The sequence below is a fragment of the Paramisgurnus dabryanus genome, chromosome 21 (assembly GCF_030506205.2).
Source record: "Paramisgurnus dabryanus chromosome 21, PD_genome_1.1, whole genome shotgun sequence".
In the NCBI taxonomy this organism is placed as follows: domain Eukaryota; kingdom Metazoa; phylum Chordata; class Actinopteri; order Cypriniformes; family Cobitidae; genus Paramisgurnus; species Paramisgurnus dabryanus.
The window spans coordinates 17,247,152-17,266,524 of record NC_133357.1 but is presented as its reverse complement, the minus strand read 5'-3'; the positions used below and the strand labels follow the sequence as shown (position 1 = coordinate 17,266,524).

Sequence of the window (19,373 nt, the reverse complement as noted above, 5' to 3'; positions counted from 1 at the left end):
AGAAAATCCAAAAAAGTTTCAAGAGGACCGAAAAGTGTTAAATAAATAACTCCATATGACTTGGGTCATATATTTTAAATGTCCTGAATACATTTACTCCTATCCTTTCTTGTTCAGACATAGGGAATGTGCACTGAAAAGAGGCACAGGTCAAGACTTTCATTAAATAATGGATTATTTTTCAGTTTTACCCTTTTGAACGTCTTACAATACACTTAAAATATACAGCATGAGTCGAGTGGAGTTATTTTTTAAAAACTTTGGGATCTTTTTGAAGCGTGAAGATGGAGGTCACCATTCACTTTCATAGTAACCAGAAAACCCAAAACAAAATTTTTTTTAAATCTGCGTTTGAGTTCTAACTAATAAAGAAAGACACTGTGGAATCAAACAACACGAGGATGAGTAAATAATGACAAAGTTTTTGTTTTTGGGTAAACTATCCTTTAACCACACTAGTTTCTTTCACCAGTGAGCAGAGCGAGTGGGACATGAAAAAATTTGGACTGGATCAACAGTTTGCAGAACTGTTGTATAAAAGCAATATCATACTGACAATTGTGCTGTTGTACTGAATAAATTCAGTTCAAACTTTAATAATGACCTATTCAGCTGTGTTGATATTAAGTACAACTTCATCACTCAGATGTTATTGCGTAATTGTGTGGATTTTCTGCATCATACTCAGATGCAGATGGACTCAGGGTGTTAAGTGGCGATGTAAATTACCAACCATGCATGATCAATAAGGGATGTCACACAGTAAACCCATTAACTTGTTTTCTATCTAAACCTCTGTGGTGAATGTGCAAGCAATGTAACTCAAACCTCATTTATCCACTTTATCTCATGTGTCTGAGAAAAAGAGAGAGAGAGAGAGAGAGAGAGAGAGAGAGAGAGAGAGAGAGAGAGAGAGAGAGCAGATTGGTATAATACCTGTGTAACCCTGATTGCAGTTGCAGACCACCTGCTGGCTGCGGTTGTCTTGGTAACAGGTGGCGGCAAAGTGACGTCCGCTGTTTGGACCCTCAGGACAGGGGCAGGGCCGACACTGATTCCCTAAACCAAGGGCTGGGTTTCCATAGTAACCATTAGCGCACCTGTCACAGGAGGTATTTTATTACATTAGCTTGGGCTGAGAATGAGTATAAACACAAAAAAACGCCTGCAAGCTGAATAAAAAAAAACGTGTTGCCCTATACTTTCTCTTTTAATATCTTTTAAGTTTTTCTTTAAGCAGTAATTATCAATACATACAGTACCACCAGACTTGTTGTTTTAGAAGTTTTTATGTAAATCCGTATTTATTTTTTTATCTATTTTATTAAGATACAAACAGAAAATATGTACAAAAAAGATAAAAAATTTAATTTTCAGGACAAAATGTCGTCTTTAGGCATCGTCAGTGTTTAGTGTGACCTCTCTTGGCACTAAACACATATTGAGCGTTTTTGAGCAGAATGAAGTAAAAAGACTAATTTCTTTAAAATTAGAAATTAGGATTTAATTTTATTGAGGTTTAAGAGATCCTGCAGTTTCCTGCTATTGCTCAAGTGGAAGGGGAGTTTACCCTAAAAACTTGACACATTAGTTTACATTTTTATACCGTTTTTAATACTATATACACATTTCCTGTATTTTCTGGATTCTACTAAAGAGCCTGAGAAACAATTATATATGATCACTATAACATTGCAAAAACAACAAATTTAATTCTGGCATGGTGGCCTAAGACCTTTGCACAGTACTGTATATTGTAACCAAAGGTGAATAAAAGCTGATTGTCTGCTTATTTCCTCCTACCGTTCACACTTATCTCCTGCCGTGTTGCTTTTGCAGTTAAGACAGGCTCCGGTTCTCTGATGGCACTCATCTGCATGACCGCTACACTGGCACGGCCTGCAGTTTGGGAAGCCCCAATGCCCAGCCGGGCAACCATCACAGCGCTGGCCAAAGGCACCAGGACGACAAGGACACTGTCCTGTGTGCTGATCACAGAATCGACTCTGAGAGCCCTCCAAACTACATTCACAAACTACAGAAGGAAAAAGAAAACAAAACAACAACAAAACAAAGTACATTAGTAAATAGTTTTGGTATTGATATACCAGAGTAAAAAAAACTAAACAAACAAATCAAAACAAAAACTTTTTTTTTCCAAATACGAATCTTACGTTTGCATCCGGAAGGTCCAAAGCCCCAAGTCCCTGGCGCACATCTATCACAGCGACGACCTGATATGTTAGGCCTACAGCGGCACTGACCACCACGTACATCACACAGAGAGCTGAGCGAACCTTGAGGATCACACTCACATGCTGCGGAAGAAAGATTAATACTTAATAATAACAAACACAATGAATTCTGAATCCCCTTCTTTGCCACCTCCACCTCTGTTGACACTTACGCAGTGCACCGTTGTTAATGAGTGCAGACATGCTGGAGATGAGTTTGACGCACACTTCGCTCATCTGAGGGCGGGACACACTCTTGGCGGTCTCGTGGCAGCGGTACCGTTCATAGCTCTGTTTACGCGTGACGGAGGCGGGGTCACCCGCGGCAAACATCTCGAGAGAAGAGTAGCGAGGCAGAAGGGCGATCTACAGAGGTGAGGAGAAAAAAGGAAGTAAAAAAAAGAATGGTGATTGGTAGTTCGGATCTGAGTTGACCTGAGTACTACTTACAGAGTCAACCAGTACAAAGGCATTAGTGGAGCTCGGTATGCTGTTCCTGTCGGCGTAACGAATGAACTCCACACGCAGTTTGTAACTCACTCCTTTCTCTAAACACACCGGGTGAGGCAGAACCACAAACCTGCAATCAAGCAACACAAAATGTTTTAATAAATTGTATTTTTTATAAAGACTTCCTAACAAATTATAAGGTATATCTACCTTAGTATAATAGTCTGAAACCAAAAATCTAAAATGTAAAGAAAAAACTTTTTCTCATACTTGACCATTTGTGGGTGTTTTACAGACCTGGCACCTGAAGGGAGCGATAGGGTTAGCAGGTCATCTGCAGGAATTGTGTTTCCACATGGACTGCTAGTGGGTATAGGGCCAGGTCTAATCACCAGTACGCGAACCTCTTCCCAATCCCGTGGCATCTGTACATTAAAGCAATATGATATAACAACAAAAAAGTCATATGGCATTTATACAATTGCAATGCATAAACACGCACTGCTCAAAAATAGTCCCCCTTGGTTATTTTCAATAGCAGGGGACTATTTTCGGGCAGTGCGTAATATCACTACGCCTGCTGCAGCCATGTTACATCAGCAAAGTCCTTGATTACTACACCAGAATGAGAGTATAGTTCCTAGCCATATCTGCCTAGAAAATCACAACTTATAATTTCCTGTCAGTCTTAGTACATGATGTAACTACAGAAGAGTCAAGTTTTAAATAGGAAATATATCAAAACTTTTTGGTTAGTTTTTAGCGCGATGCTAATGGTCTAATCAGATTCAATGGATTGTGCTAAGCTATGCTAAAAGTGGTAGCGCCAGACCCTGAGATCGGCTGAATGGATTCCAAAACGGTAAAAATCAAATGTTTAACTCTAGGGAAGCTGGAAAATTAGCATATTTTCAAAAAAAGTGGAGTGTCCATTTAACCTCTTCAACCCTGAGGACCCTGTCCCGGGTCCAGAATTTCGTATTTTGACTTAATATAAAATATTCTTTTAATCTTTGATACTCCGTCATGGACCCCAGTAACACATATGAGATACTGTTTGAAAGCTTAGAGTCTCTACTTTCTGCAGATATGCATCACTTTGACACATCTTTTACTGTAAGAAAGTTATTTACACTTAATTTACACTATCACCCCCCCAATATTTTTTGATATCATATAATATTCACATATTTCATATTTTTCAAAAATGACAAACATGGGCAAGTCTTATATCAAATGAAAGCTCTCACTCTCAGGAATAAGGCTACAGCATTATTTTTGTTCTAATATCAACACATATCCAACAATCATCGAATGAATAATAAGGTAAAAAATGGTCTTTTGTAAACATATGTGAAACTTGAGCGTGAGCTGCCTCAGATAGCACAGATAGCCACAAATGATACACCATCTTTTATTTTAGGTCCTACTCTAAACAATGAGTCCATTCACAGCATTTTCTTTGGTTGTTTGCATAATTAATCCCTTGCTATTTATTATATGTGCAAAACAAAAAAATAATATTTTTATGAAAAATGTATTTCCGCACCCTTCAGTAAAATAAGAATATCTTTTGAATGCGACATGATAAAGAGTTCATTCTTTTTTTGGGTGTTTACTGTCTGCTGCTGCTAACAACCAGAACTGTCTGCAGTCTGCTAGAGCACCCAGAACCAGAGTTATACACTATCAAAGACAGTGTTTACAACATAAAAAAGAAAATTTGGTGTTTCATCATATGAAAAAACAACATAAATAACGATATTTGTCACAAACAGCAGCTTTTTATGTAACTTCAAAGGGTTTTCTTTAAAATGATATAAATAAATTGCATTTATTCCACTGTATGTGGTTATGGGGACACTTCAAATGTTCTTAGGCAGAAATTGTATACAAAAAGGGTATTATTCCTCCCTTCAGTTGGAGTAAAATAACTTTTGCATAGATTATGATAGAGAAAAAATTCCTTTTTCCTCTGTAAGCTGACAATTGCTGGAATCAAACAAAACTGTCTGCAGGGACCTGAGATACCCAGGGCCAGAGTTATATACTTTCAAATAAAAACTTTAGAAAAAAACATCAAAAAGCGCCTATTTATTTTTGTGTTTATTAGAGGACTGATATCACATACAACCATGTTTACCACTTTTAACAGTGTTTTATGTAATTTCAAAGGGTTTCCTGTAAAATGATACCAAACTTTTGTATGTAAACCTCTGCATGTGGGTATGGGATGCTTTTGAAATTGGGTAGGCCAAATCCAGGCGAAAATCCCCAAAATAGCTTCAGGGTGTAAGAAGTTAAGGGTTAGAGAGTTTGGCTTGTTACCCAAAGGTTGCCAAACTTGCCCCCTGTTGTGAGTTTTTATTGCACGTGACGGAATCAGGAAGCGTGCGAGACTATAGGCAGCTGAAAAACACTTATAACTAGGGGTGGGAATCGCTTGGACCCTCATGAATCGATTCAGAATCGATTCTTAGGGTCCCGATTAGATTCAGAATCGATTCTTGACGTACTAATTTGCATATCTGTGACGTCATTACGTCGCATTTGCTTTCAAAGCCAGGTTAATGTTTGCGCTTTTGCTAGTCTCTGAACTGTCATATACTGTACTTTAATGCAACTAGGGATAAATAATGTCATTCTTATATACATACATGTCCTGTTTCTGTTGTAAGACATTAAAACCAGTAAAAATATTAATTTAACGTGACATATTAATTCTATATGTTAACCGGCATTAACTTCCACGAACGTTAAGCGTCTAATCATCATCATTATACACAGTGATTGGCAGTATTACTGTATTTATATAATGCAGCGCACCCAGCGACTGAATAACAAACTATGTGCATATTTTTACAGAAGTATATTCATGTTATATCTAAACAGTCTGCGGATGGTTTAGGGCAGGGGTGTCCAATACGTCGATCGCAAAGGCAATGCCGGTAGATCGCACAACTGCTGCTCCACGCGCAAAATTGTCATTATGGTCTTTTGGAGTAATTGTGAAACATGCAGGTCTTTTTGAGTTGCTGCGCCTTTCTTCTCAAATGTGTTTTGCCATGCCACTGCAGCTCAGTCGTCTTTAACTTCCAAAATTCACATGGATGCGCATTCTTGCCTCACGCAGTTCCTGATTCACACGCACGGTGTGTGTGAGCGAGCAAACGAGAGGGAGAGAGAGGTAGCGCAGCGCTGATTTGTATGCTTCTGATACTGTTTCACTAAACCGCATCTCCGCTATTTTAAGGAGTACTCGACATGTACTCAAGGATTTTTTTTAAAACTCCTCAAAAAGAATAGAGTAATGGTGACAGCCCTAAATTCAATGTAGAGATATATGCAGTATAGTCCTACAAGCATTTAAAGTGTTCTTTCTCTTCTGCTCTTGTAAGCTCCGCTATGCGCTCTTGCAGGGCGCGCTCTCTTAAGTTGTCCGTGTGCATCACCGCTCCCCCAGTTGAGTTCCGCCTTTTGGTTCTGATAACGTGACGTTATTTTGTAAACTAACATTTAAGAATCGATTCTTGACATTTGTGAATCGATTCAGAATCGTCCCACGTCCGAATCGCGATTCATCTAAGAATCGATTTTTTTTGCCCACCCCTACTTATAACAAAGCTTATAACACTATATACCCATCAGGATACGTGTTAAAAACAAGCTGATATTGCGTTTATAATCTGTGCTAATAGTTGGTGGCAGTATGTACACTACTTGGCACTACTGTGCAAACCACCTTTTAACTTGTTAATGAGATGCATTGTTACTTATAGTGCCGAAACGATAGAGGAGAGCGGTGCTGGCAATCACAAATAATTGATTTAGTGGTAAAAAATAGACTATCAGGGTTTCGTAATCCTCATGCGCTTGTTTTGGGTGTATGTGACATAAATAAAGAGCGCCTGAGTAGGTGAATGTGTGCTGCATTTACACCAACCGCGGTAGAGGCGTGAAGCGCGAGTGATTTCAATGTTAAGTCAATGTGAAGACGCGTTGACGTGCGTCAGTAGGTCCCGCGGCGCGGAAGAGGCATTCGGCGCGGAAGACGCGTTTCCACCTCTTTCGGACGTGAAGCTCGCGCGAAAGGCACGAATTGAGCGTTGTGCGCGATACGCGCGGTAAGCGCGAATGGTGCTTTTTGTGCATCTTGCGGTTCACACGAATTTGCGGCTGACGCCCGAGTTGAAAAATTTGAACTTTGGCGGAATTTCGCGCCGCGTTAACCAATCAGGAGCCTGCTTGCTGCTATGGTGGCAGCCCCGCCCGGAGTCACTCATTCAACCAAGGCTTGATATTGTCCATTATGTCACCCGGAGCTATACGACACAAGTTCTTATTTCTATAGAGGAGACAGGAATAAAAAGGACCTCGCTTGGAAGAGTGTCAGTGAGGACATTGGGCAACCTGGTAATTGTAATACACACTTCACTTTTGAGTCACGTGACGTTTATCGACCCGCACCGTTTATTTCCCCCTAAAGTAAGGTTACCAAATACAAACTGGTAACTCTCTCGATTAATGCACAATCAACATCAGTCATTTTGCAAACAGACAACCGCATAGCACTTGCTCCTCCCACAAGAAGCGGATTGTTTGCCTCTGACGCGCGTCAGATGCTTGCTTTTTCCGCGCGTGTAGAGTGGAGTAGAATGCATCTAAATTGTTCAAGTGGTAAACCACGCACGGCAGACGCAATTTTGACGCCCGAAGCGCGGTTGGCGTAAACTCAGCGTGTGACGGTATGCTCTGATACTGGTGGAATATCGCAGCCTATCAGATTTGAGAACCAGAACAAACTTTTGGATTCAAATACATATACTGTATTCACAACACACTTCTTTCTCTAAAAAGGGGTGATGTGTCTAAAAGTACTCTTTACCTGAAGCTCATAGCGAATGAGGACATCATACTCCATAGAGTACGGGATATTGTTAATAGCAAACTCCAGTGTACCACCTTCAGGGACTCGTGCAAATCCAGTGCCTGTCCACGAGGAAGGCCGGCCAGGTTGGTACTCTCTCTCCTCAAAAGTGGACCCCTATAAGACAGAAATGTGTTAACATTCTGTATTGCCTTCCATTCTGGACACTATGTCAGATTAAAAATATTGTTCTGTGGTTTATTAAACCTGTTATTTGCTAAATAAAAATAATATGGATGACAGTAAACAGGTTAAAACTAAAGCAAATGTTATAGGCAACATCTTGAAAGTATATACTATAATGTACTGGATTCTGTTTCAATAGTTTCTCTCAGTTATTTACTTACTTGACCCAATTTGCAAGTTTCAGCCTCATAGATGTAGTGGTCCAGGGCCATGAAGAAATACCCGGACTCCACTTGGTTACACTGACGACCAACCATGTGATTTCGACAGTGGCACTGCCCTGTTTCCATTGAGCACCTAAAGAAAGTTAATGACAAAAAAATACATTATTGTGTTATGTAAGGGATAATGTATAGGCAGCCGGTTGTTATCACAGAAACAAGCCTCTTTAGTGTGATACTTCAGTATCTTGTATCAAACCGAAGGGGCTTATTTTGCGATAACAACCAGCTGCCTGTACATTATCCCGCTTATTACACAGCTATTTACCTCATAAGTAAGGTAAAGAACATTAAATTTTGATTTAAAATATTTTGTTTGCTCGTTTTTAACGAATGCAGACCTTCGGCAAGTAAAACCTGTTTATTTTCGGTTTTAAAGAGCACCTATTGTCCGTTTCACATTTTTACATTTCCTTTGGTTCCATGTTAATGATATGCAAAAAGTACTCCAACGTAAATCTCTTTTTTTGGACTACAACATACACACGGATTGTAGGCAACAATTTACTTCCTGAGATTGGTGATGTAGAGAAGACCGACATTATATACATAATTCCTAAATACCACGTCAGAGGTATTTAGGCCAATCATAACGTACAGATTAGCTGGCCAATCAGGGACACATAGCTTTTCAAATCCATGCATTACAGGAAGAGAGTGAAATCTGGAGCTCCAAAAATGTACGGTTTATGGAAAATAATGTGTTTTTTAACCATAAACCAAGTGAACAAATTATAACATACAAAATACACAAAATAACGTTGTTTTTTGCAATGAAATAGGTGCACTTTAAGATAAGACAAGGCAAGATGTTTAAATGTCTCAAACACACTATTTGGTTTAATCATTTGTAAATATAATGTCATATATGTTATTAAAATACATATTTATATTCCATTTTTGTGTAATATTAAACTGTACCTGTCAAAATGATTTGCAGCATCTGGGTTACCGTGTGTTAGTTTTGAGCGGTTGTTATCTGGGAATAACAAACTTGCAAATGTCGCAACTGGCCAATCAGAGTCAGGCATTACAACGAGCAGTGTAATATGTTAGTTTAATGACTGCAAAAGCTCATTAAAGTGCCATAAATTGCACAACACTCACTGGTTATCTGTGGCTCCGCCCACATCACAGTCACATCCTCTGCAGCCACTGGCGTCGTGACTCAGGGCCCAGTGTTCAGGCTGTGGGAGGAGCAAATAAAAACCAAGGCAGGTGTGATATCTGATATATAATATAACTGAATAATATAATATATAATTTTTTATAGTCAGATGGTAACAGTATTGTGGTACAGTGATGGTATCATATTACCATGGTACTGGATAATTGTGACCCTGTCTTGACCTATATATATATATATATATATATATATATATATATATATATATATATATAAAATGCTTTTTATATTATGTAGGATGATTTTATGTACAAAAAGTAATTCACAAAAAATGAATATACTATATTAATATACTATGACCACTAAATTACCATGCCACATGTCTATAGTATGTTTTATTAGAGTGAACTTTTTTAAATAATATGACATCACTCATACTAAAGAGATTTGCTGCTTGTCTAATTACAGTATGCTCTTCTCTTTCAGTCCATTTTAAGTAATGTGTAAAACTACACCACCTGTAGGGGTCATAAACCTATGAGCTAAATGCAGACCTACTGTAGATTCTTGGTAAATGTTACTGCCCAACAGAGAAGATAAACCAACTAAAAATAAATACCAATACAATCTTACTTTTATCATACTTTTTATCAGATTATTTTATTTATCATTGAGGTGGATAATTAATATAAATTCATACAATGTCTTTTAAACCAATCTGCTTTTTCCCTAGTGACACTAGGTTTAGGGGTGGAGTAGGGGCGGAGCTTAAATATTGCTTTAATGTATAATAATAATAATATGTGACCCTGGACCACAAAACCAGTCATAAGGGTCACTTTTTTAAAATCGAGATTTAATTAGTAAGATTTCTATTGATGTACGGTTTATTAGCATATTACAATATTTGGCAGAGATACAACTTTTGGAAATTTGGAATCTAAGGGTGCAAAAAAATCTAAATATTGAAAAAATCACCTTTAAAGTTATCAAAATTAAGTCCTTGGCAACACATATTACTAACGATAAATAATTTTTTATATATTTATGATCTTTACTTAATATCCTAATAATTTGGACCCATACAATTTATTGTTGGCTATTGCTAAAAATATACCCATGCTACTTATGACTGGTTTTGTGGTCCAGGGTAACATATGTTTTTGTGCGATTCACATTGTACGAATTCATATAAATTAGCCACCCTGTAAAATAGTTACAATTTCCCATGAGATCAGGCTGTAACAAAATGCATATTAAATGGAATCATTATTAATTATTTTGTCTGATTAGACTGGCAAGAATTTTAATTATAAGGGTAAATTAATTTAGGTAATCTATACTTTCCTAATCTAGACTGTGATGCCTTGTAAGCAGACTGTGTTTGTTGTGTTTATATCTGTCACAGCTATACTTACCAGACATTGGTTGCAGCTGTGTCCAGTAACCAAGCGTTTACAGAAGCAGTCTCCACTCACAGGGTCGCATGCCGGACCACCGGACACCGTACCTCTGGGGTCACATTTACAGGCTAATGCCACCAGTGAGAGGAAGTGAGAATGATTCATTATCATGTGTAAAAATATAACATAAAAATAGACCAGTCTAAAAGTGCTTGGGTGTTTAACTCCTTCGTTACCTTGACTAAAAATGTCTTTAAAAAACCTATCCAGCCACTTGCTACTGACTGCCTGATAAATTATTTAATCCAAATGTACTACAGTTATAAAGTCAAAATAGGAAGAGGCCTTCAGGAGCAACCTTAAGTTAAAGGCAGGGTGCATGATTTTTGAAAAACACTTGGAGTCAGGCAGAGTACCAAAACACACTTGTAGCCAATCAGCAGTAAGGGGTGTGTCTACTAACCGACATCGTTGCCTGGGTTGCGTATGTGTGGGGCGGTCTATCAAAAGAAGGTCATTTCAAATATCAACACTTAGCTTTCAGAGATCATGCACCTCGCCTTTAAGTGCCCTAAAATTTTCAAAGATGCTTTCCTAGGAAATGAACCTACAACCTTTTAGGGTTCTGTCCTGTACTCACGTTGGCATCCACGACGGTCACTGGCACTGAGCCCATAGTAACCAGATTTGCATTTATCACAGCGTGGGCCTTCAACGTGGTCTTTACAGCGGCACTGACCAGCGATCATGCCCAGAGAAGGGTCATCATGTCCGTCACAAATACCACCATTTAGAGAGCCATCTGGGTCACAGTCACAGGCTGGCAAAGATAACAGATACGGTTTATAGTTATAACATGTCATTTTATAAGCTATAAGGCATTCACTCAAACATTTGTGACCCTGGGTGTATTTCTAGCAATAGCCCAAAATACATTATATTGGTCAAAATGACGATTTTTGCCAAAAATCATTAGGATATTATGTAATGATCATGCTCCATGAAGATGCTTTGTACATTTCCTACCGCAAATATATCAAACGTTATTTTAGTAAGTAGTTGCAGTTGCTTTATTTGCACAACTTTAAATGCGATTTTCTCAATATTTAGATTTTTTTTGCACCATCAGATTACAGATTGTTGTATCTCGGCCGAATAGTGTCCTACAAACCATAAATCAATGAAAATCTTATTTAGTGAACTTTCAAAATGATGCATAAATCTCAATAAAAAAAATTACCATTATGACCGATTTTGTGTTTCAGGGTCACATTTAAGGTTTTAGTTTCGTACACTTACCCACACATACACCAGGGTCTCTGATATCTCTAGCTGGATCCTGATAGTAGAAAGGTTTGCATGTCTCACAATTGCGACCCATGGTATTGTGGAGACAGTTGTCACACACGCCTCCGCTGATGTTCCCCGTTGCCAAATATACCGCCATGTCAAAATGACACTGGTTAGAGTGGCCGTTACAGTTGCATTCTGGGAAAAAGTGAAAATTTGATTCAGTTTGTTTATATTTCATAATCTGTATTATTGTCATGTTTCTAAGTAGAAATATCTAAATTTTCTTAAAACAATAACATTTTACTAAGCAAAAATGTGTATGTCTGTACGTATAAATTGGATTACTTCAGTAATGAATAATTACTTTTGCAGGCATTAGTGTTGCGACCCTCAGCTGGTCTCCAGGGCAGGTCATTAAAATAATCGTCACATTGCTCACAGTTCAGTCCTTTTGTGTTGTGATTGCAAACACATCTCCCGTGAACCTAGAAATATACGTCTCTCAATTTAAAGGCGGGGTGCATGATCTCTGAAAGCCAATGTTGATATTTGAAATCACCTAAACAAACACGCCCCTACCCCAATAGAATCTGGACCTTCTTTTGATGGACCCGCCCCACACATACGCAACCCAGGCAACAATGTCGTTAGTAGACACACCCCTTACTGCTGATTGGCTACAAGTGTGTTTTGGTACCCGGCCCGACTCCCTTTTCCAAAGTGTTTTTCAAAAATCATGCACCCCGCCTTTAACTGTTCAGCTTCTCTGATATAATATTAACATCCCAGTCTCTTACTTTTAATTGATGGTTACATTTCAGTCCAAGCATCATACTCACCATGCCCTCTATGTCATCCCTAATCCCGTCAATTGGTGCACACTCGGAGGCGTGGCCATAGCAGAAGCAGTTGCCCCTGACAACCAGCTCATACATGGCATAGTAGTACTTCTGTTTGATCTCAGGGCGTGAATCCAATAAATTATCACCCAGTGTGTGCAGTTTGGTGAAGTTCACACGGAGGTTTGTGATCTTCAGTTGATCTGTGGCAAAAGAAGACATGAAGTTAATGGAAAAACTTGACCCACCAAGCAAACAGATCTGTGATGTAACCCTGGAAAACTGGAAGCACTCTGTTGGTCCACAAACTAATAAAAAAGGCCTCAGGTTGGTGTTACAGGAAGCGTACACACAGTGTCATAACCCCTTTAAATAGCTGTGTGATGATGGCCTCAGGATTTTGGTGCTTTGGTAAACAGAGCAGATCATGACAAACTACCATGTAAATCCGACCACCCAGTTCTGAGAACATCCTCCAATTTTTGTAGTACTTTACTAATCCCTGTTAACCAATGACCTCTGACCCTGTCTCCTCTGAGCCATATGCACAGTCCTTAGTTGGAGGGTGCAGTCAGTCAAGCGTGGCAGCCTTTAGCAGAAGTGTGCCGGATGGACTCTAGTTACGCTTCACAGGCACTCAGTGAACCGGGACTTGTGTGATTTATAAGATAAAACTGAGGACCGAGAGAGGAAAAACATGGAGCTTTAAAGTTGCATGTGTGTGCGGGTGACTGAGGGTATATATATATCCCAGCAGAGAAGATCATCCAGCTTCTGTGCACAGGCTGTTTCTTTCAGTCATGTGCTCTTTATGATTTGATGATGGTCATGGTTTGGAGTGGTAGGGTTAACTTACTTTGAATGCGGGGACTGTACGGGTCATCGATTCGTATAGCAGGTTCTAGGACACGATAAATAACCTGAAAGAAGAGAATGTTAATGTGCATTTCAATAAGAAATAAGTACTTCAGGAATATTTTCAGATTTTTCAGATGCTTTTATGTTGACGTACCTCAATTCGCATAGAATTGCATTTGCATGACAGAGATTATGGGTTAGATTTCCAGGGAACACACATATTGACAAATTTAAATGTATTGCTTGTATTGCACTGTAAAGGGGGTCGCACACTGGACGCGCAGCTCAGCGCAGCGCCAAACCGTTCTAAAATAACCGAACACTTTGCTTTCTACACATCCCTGTCCGCGCTGCCCAGCTACGACTCAGGAAGTAGCTCAAATCCCTGTCGCGCCACTCACATAGTTTAACATTAAATTACATCATATTTGTCCCAAATCATTAATTGCGCTATTAAATGTGCACTTCCGGTTTACGATACCTCGGAGTTGTCCTAGGCGCAACTCGACGCGACGCTGTGCGTCCTGTGTGCGACCCCCTCTAGTCGCGCACACACCAAACGCAAAGTGTGTATTCGCATTATGTTCCTCGGTCAATATTACTCGCTGGATTTAACGTTGGGAATGGCAAATTTTTCACTCGAGTTGAATTTGAACTTTTCAAAGTTTGAGGCGAATAGTGCGTGTTCACGGCAATCGCGCCGGCCATTTCTTCTGGTGTGGCATTCACACCAGACGCGGAAGAGGGGGCAAGCACGAGTGATTTACATGTTAAATCAATGCAAATACTTGAATAGGCTTTCAACCAATAAGGAGCTTGCTCTAGTAGTATTACAGGGAGTGAGTGGAGTCGCAGAAGCCCCTTCCATGATACGAATTTTCGCGTCAATGTCTCCAATTACAAGAATTTCAAGCACAGCTTTTACGAGCGAATGAAGCAAGTAAACTTAAAATGTTCAATCATCCAACTACGTTCAAATAATGAGTTTTTGCCGTCTCTACCACGGCTGGTGTGAACACAGGGTCAGGGGTGTATCAATACATTGATATGGATCGATACATTGTTTTTTATTTCTAACGATCTGATGCATCGATGCCACACATAAAATTTTTTATTTGAGGTACCTTTATTTTGTTACTCCATGTTGTTATTCCTTGACGTAACGTCCATCTACGCATTTCCACCAAAGTGTGGATATTTGTTTATTTCATCTGCTAGTGTCAGCAAGTGAATGCGATACAGCAACAAAGTGGTTGTAGCAGTGAAAACACAACGAAAGAGACAGAAGGCACGTAATATAATATAAATAAATTAACCAAACCGGTTTGTATTGTAATCGCACCGAAGAAGCGTTAAATTACATCACTGGCGGAGAAAATCTATATTTTAACACATCGTTATGAACTGTCCGATTTACAACCCTACCAATTCGAGACATCGCCCTGCACGAATTCGCGTCTATTTGCATCTTTGCATTGACTTTGTATCTAATCTACTTGCGCAAATCGCTGAATTCGCGTTTGGTGTGTACGCCCTATTACAATGCATACATGATACATTTGCATTTTATCACTATAAGTGTTTTCTTGGAATTGAACCTGAGCATCATGCTCTACCAGAAAGGTTATGGGAACATCTGCATATTTTAGCAAATTAACCGGGGCAACATTTGTCTGTTTAGTAACAGCAGCTAATAAATAATGACCTCATTCTCACTGTTCTTACCTCTCCTTCCGCCGATGGCTCAATGTCGGAATACCGCGACTCGCAGATGATATCGTCAATATTGCGTAGAGGACCGTGGGAAATTCCCGGGAAGACGGCATCGCAGTCATGAGCAAAGTAACGATACACCTGCCAGGTGCGTCCGAAATCTGCCGATCGCTCGATCAGCATAGCTTCTGGACGAAATGTCTGTGTACAAAAACAATTAAATGAGACTATATCCAGCAAGCAAATTATCCATTTAAAAGACATCAACAGCCATCCAAGCACAGCCCGTATGTCTAAAACAAGGCAAAATTTGCCTCAAATATAAATAGCTCAAAAATAAAAATGAAACCAAACACCTCGTAATAACTGTTACCTTTGCTTACATGATGGAATATCATATATCTCACAAGTTATTTTGGCAAAAACGACATAACCAAATTCAAGGTTATTTTGGCTAGAAGTGGGTTACTCACTATATCGGGCCTATAGTTGAAATTATGGCTATTGTTTGGTAGGGAGCTGTGTTCATTGAGGAGGGGATATCTGTAGATTTCACCTGACAGAAGCAGACATTTATGTATATGTATAATGACCAGTGGGTACATTTTCCTGTGCTACATATGTTCTTACCTTGAAAGTCATGATGAGATGAGTAAAGTGAAATTCTGCCTCCAGGTCCAACTGAAGGTAAACATCATGCTTTCCTAGCGAGAGAAAAGTGCTCTGCATTAATTTTTTAAGTCACAGATTTCAATATGAACTCAAACATTTCTCATCATTGCATCCAAGTGTACCAAGGATTGTTTATTTCTAATTTAGGAGAAACACCTATATAAACATAAAGCATCCAGGTCTTTTAATAAAATGAATAGTAACATTATGACAGTAAAAACAGTCCATGACAAGGACTAAATGTGAAATATAATAATGTCACACCCAAATCACTGTCTATTTTCTGTCACCAAACACTAGTGTAAATTAATAAGGGTCTGGCTCATATATTTAAAACCACAATAATATGCCCATCATCTCACAACATGCTAGTACGCAGTCAATGCAATGTCCTGAAGTGACTAAACAGAGCTAGATAAACTGTACATCAGGTGTTTAGCTCTTAACATGACACTTTATTATTCATCTGGGACAACGAGTCTGCATGATCTGTTTTAGCATTGCATTAGCAAATATGTAACACAGACTTCTGTAGGTAATGTGTGTCTATTACAGTGTCAGTCTTATAATCAAGAGCTAAGCAGAAAGGAAAGGAAAGTTGGAGAAAGCAGAGACCGCATGTTATATAAAAGCTGCAAAAAATAAGGGGGCAGGGAAGGTGAAGTGGAGCACATAAGGAAATTCATTTAATGTCTTGCTATTTTTGACAATTCATGTTTTAGTGTTTTAGCCGAAGGAGGAAGTAGTTAATCCTCAATCCAGAACCCCTGGCAAGGAGCCATTGAACAGACTACTGTTGTATGTACGAGTGTCTAGCACCTGCTTTCTCCATGTATGACATACTAAAAGACATTCACTATAGAAATTAAGACAAAAACTCTCTCAAGTGCACTTCTGCACAACCCTAATACAGGGGTCACGATGGGGGACTTTGTCCTAAACAGACGGACACTTAAGGATAACTGGTCTACTGTTCAATACTGTTCATTGTACAACATTGTTTCTGAAAAGTTTTATGCACCATGGCGACATGTTTAAAAATAGTGAGCATTTCCTTTTAATTCCCATATTATTTTTTTCTTACTTTAGTGTGAACAAAAGAGTCACTCAGCTGACACACAGGGGCCTGTGTTCACAAAATGTAAAAAACTCAAATAAAACTGAAAGATTTTAATAGAGCATTGTATCAGATGAAAGTATTGCATTCAAGATATTTCAGATATAAATATATTTAAAGGTAAACACCACCATTTTTCAATATTTTACTATGTTCTTACCTCAACTTAGATGAATTAATACACCACTATCTGTTTTCAATGCGTGCACTAATCTTTGTACAGCGCTTCGTGAATGTGTTAGCATTTAGCCTAGACCCATTCATTCCTATGGCTCCAAACAGGGATGAATTTAGAAGCCACCAAATACTTACATGTTTTTCCTATTTAAAGACTGTTACATGAGTAGTTACACGAGTTAGTATGGTAGCACAAAATAAAACTTTTGTTTGGAGCTATATACTAAGAGTAAAAGTGCACGCATTGAAAAAAGATAGGTATGTATTAATTAATCTAAGTTGAGGTAAGAATATAGTAAAATATTAAAAAAGGGTGGTGTTTTCCTTGAAATATAAAGCACGCAGCAGCTTTAGGAAAGCTGTAGGAACTGTAGGAAAGCTTGGCTTAAACAGATCTTTACTGTATGTTTTTTTTTTGGTGTTTTGGTTCTCGTTCATGCTTCCGTGAGTCTCTTTGTTTGTATGCCAGCAGCAGACCCTGTCTGTAATTATCTTTGATACTTCAGGGTTTGGGGAGTGTGTGTCAGGGTAAGATTGGACTCTGAGCTTTGATAAACAGCCAAGTTAACCAAAAATCCTTCTTCATATCTCCACTCTTTTACTTTCATGTATTTTAGTTCTTAGTATCTGCATTCATTTTACTTTCAGGAATATTCATTTAAAAGGGATAGTTCACCTAAAAATGAAAATAATTTAATTCATGAAAAACGTCAAAAATTCCGACTTTATTCAACATTGTCTTCTCTTCGCGTCTGTTGTGAAGCGCATGTGCGAGACTAAAGTCACGTGACTGCAGTGACGCGGATGACATACGACGCGGCTGACGTGTTATCTGGTGCGCCCCAGCTGTGTATTTTTTGTGCGCATGGGCTTCGTTTACAGTCTGAGGGAAATGCACGCTGTAAGCTTGAAAAAAAACTTTGCAAACATGTCTGAGGATAACACGTGATCCGCGTCACTGCATTCACGTGCAGTGTTGGGGGTAACGAGTTACAAAGTAACGGATTACAGTAACTACATTACTTTTTTGGGTAACGAAGTAAAGTAACGCATTACACTAATAATATTGGTAACTACACTACTTTACTAGACTATAGGAATGCGCTTTCCAGCGTTACCCAAGCAGTGTTTGCCTGGGTGTTCTGTCTGTTTAAGTGGTGCGTGCATGCGTGTGGCTGTACGTGTGCCGTTGCCATAGAGATTGATTTTGACGTAGCTGCTGGTGCAAAGGGGAGCGGGAAATTAAGACGGAGAGTTGCGATGAGCAACCTGTCTGAGCATTTGTAAGCCCAACACGGCAATACAACACTTGTGGCGAAAGATCCTGCTTACCCGTCATTTAAGAGGTCCCCAACCACCGGGTCGCGACCCAGTACTGGGTCGTGGACAAGTTGCCACCGGGTCGCAAGAACGTCCCGAAAACAATGTGTATAATAGCCACGTAATAGCTTAATCGGGTATTTTGTACTGTAAGAGCCGACTTCAAATAACATCAATCATTTCTCTCTTTTTCTCCGCCTCTCTCTCTCTACCAGCGCATCAGCGATCACATTGCTGTCATTAGAGTTTGAGCATACAGTACTTCTAAAACACAATCGATCAAAGAATTGCGGAGGTATGAGTTTATGAATCATTTGCAAATGTAGGTCGCAATGATGTACATATGCGGAGACGTTCAAATGTGTGACAGCGCAAATGACTGAAAAGTAATTATTTTATTCTTTTTTAATCTTCTTTAAAGGAGACATATCATGCTAAATCCACTTTCTTGGCTCTTAAATGCATTTTGTTGTATATTTGTAGTGTTTATAAGTACATAAAAGTTGAAATAAGTCTCTTCAGGTGCTTTGTTGATATCTTTATATTCTGTTTTGGTCATATTTTCCAACCGGTTCTGATTTTTCTATTATCTATTACGTTTTTTGAACAATTACGTCACAGTATTTGCAGCGGAACTGCTAAATAAGGACATCGACTTCCAGCCCAACACTACGAGCAATCCGCCATTTTATATTTCTCGCTGCGATATTGTAGTCCAAGCTCAAGGATGCAGAAGTTACGAGAGCGTAAGAAATGTACTCACATCTGTGGATAAAGTCATTTTTGTGTGCCCGAGGCACTTTAAGGATAACTACTTCACCAATCTCCGCCAGTATA

At 39.0% G+C, this 19,373-nt stretch overlaps 1 protein-coding gene across 1 annotated transcript in view; it reads right to left on the bottom strand.

Annotated features, from left to right (window-relative positions):
• lamb2 (laminin, beta 2 (laminin S)) overlaps nt 1-19,373 on the bottom strand; it is a 41,939-nt gene that overhangs the window by 7,294 nt on the left and 15,272 nt on the right. The window contains exons 5-21 of the mRNA XM_065285985.1: nt 15,881-15,954; nt 15,263-15,451; nt 13,536-13,599; nt 12,680-12,882; nt 12,205-12,325; nt 11,847-12,035; nt 11,188-11,367; nt 10,563-10,675; nt 9,126-9,205; nt 7,959-8,094; nt 7,570-7,728; nt 2,982-3,109; nt 2,685-2,814; nt 2,408-2,600; nt 2,175-2,318; nt 1,804-2,035; nt 937-1,100 (exon numbers count right to left, since the gene is read on the bottom strand). Coding sequence (XP_065142057.1) covers nt 937-1,100; nt 1,804-2,035; nt 2,175-2,318; nt 2,408-2,600; nt 2,685-2,814; nt 2,982-3,109; nt 7,570-7,728; nt 7,959-8,094; nt 9,126-9,205; nt 10,563-10,675; nt 11,188-11,367; nt 11,847-12,035; nt 12,205-12,325; nt 12,680-12,882; nt 13,536-13,599; nt 15,263-15,451; nt 15,881-15,954 — 2,499 coding nt within the window. The remainder of the gene's footprint in view (nt 1-936; nt 1,101-1,803; nt 2,036-2,174; nt 2,319-2,407; nt 2,601-2,684; nt 2,815-2,981; nt 3,110-7,569; nt 7,729-7,958; nt 8,095-9,125; nt 9,206-10,562; nt 10,676-11,187; nt 11,368-11,846; nt 12,036-12,204; nt 12,326-12,679; nt 12,883-13,535; nt 13,600-15,262; nt 15,452-15,880; nt 15,955-19,373) is intronic.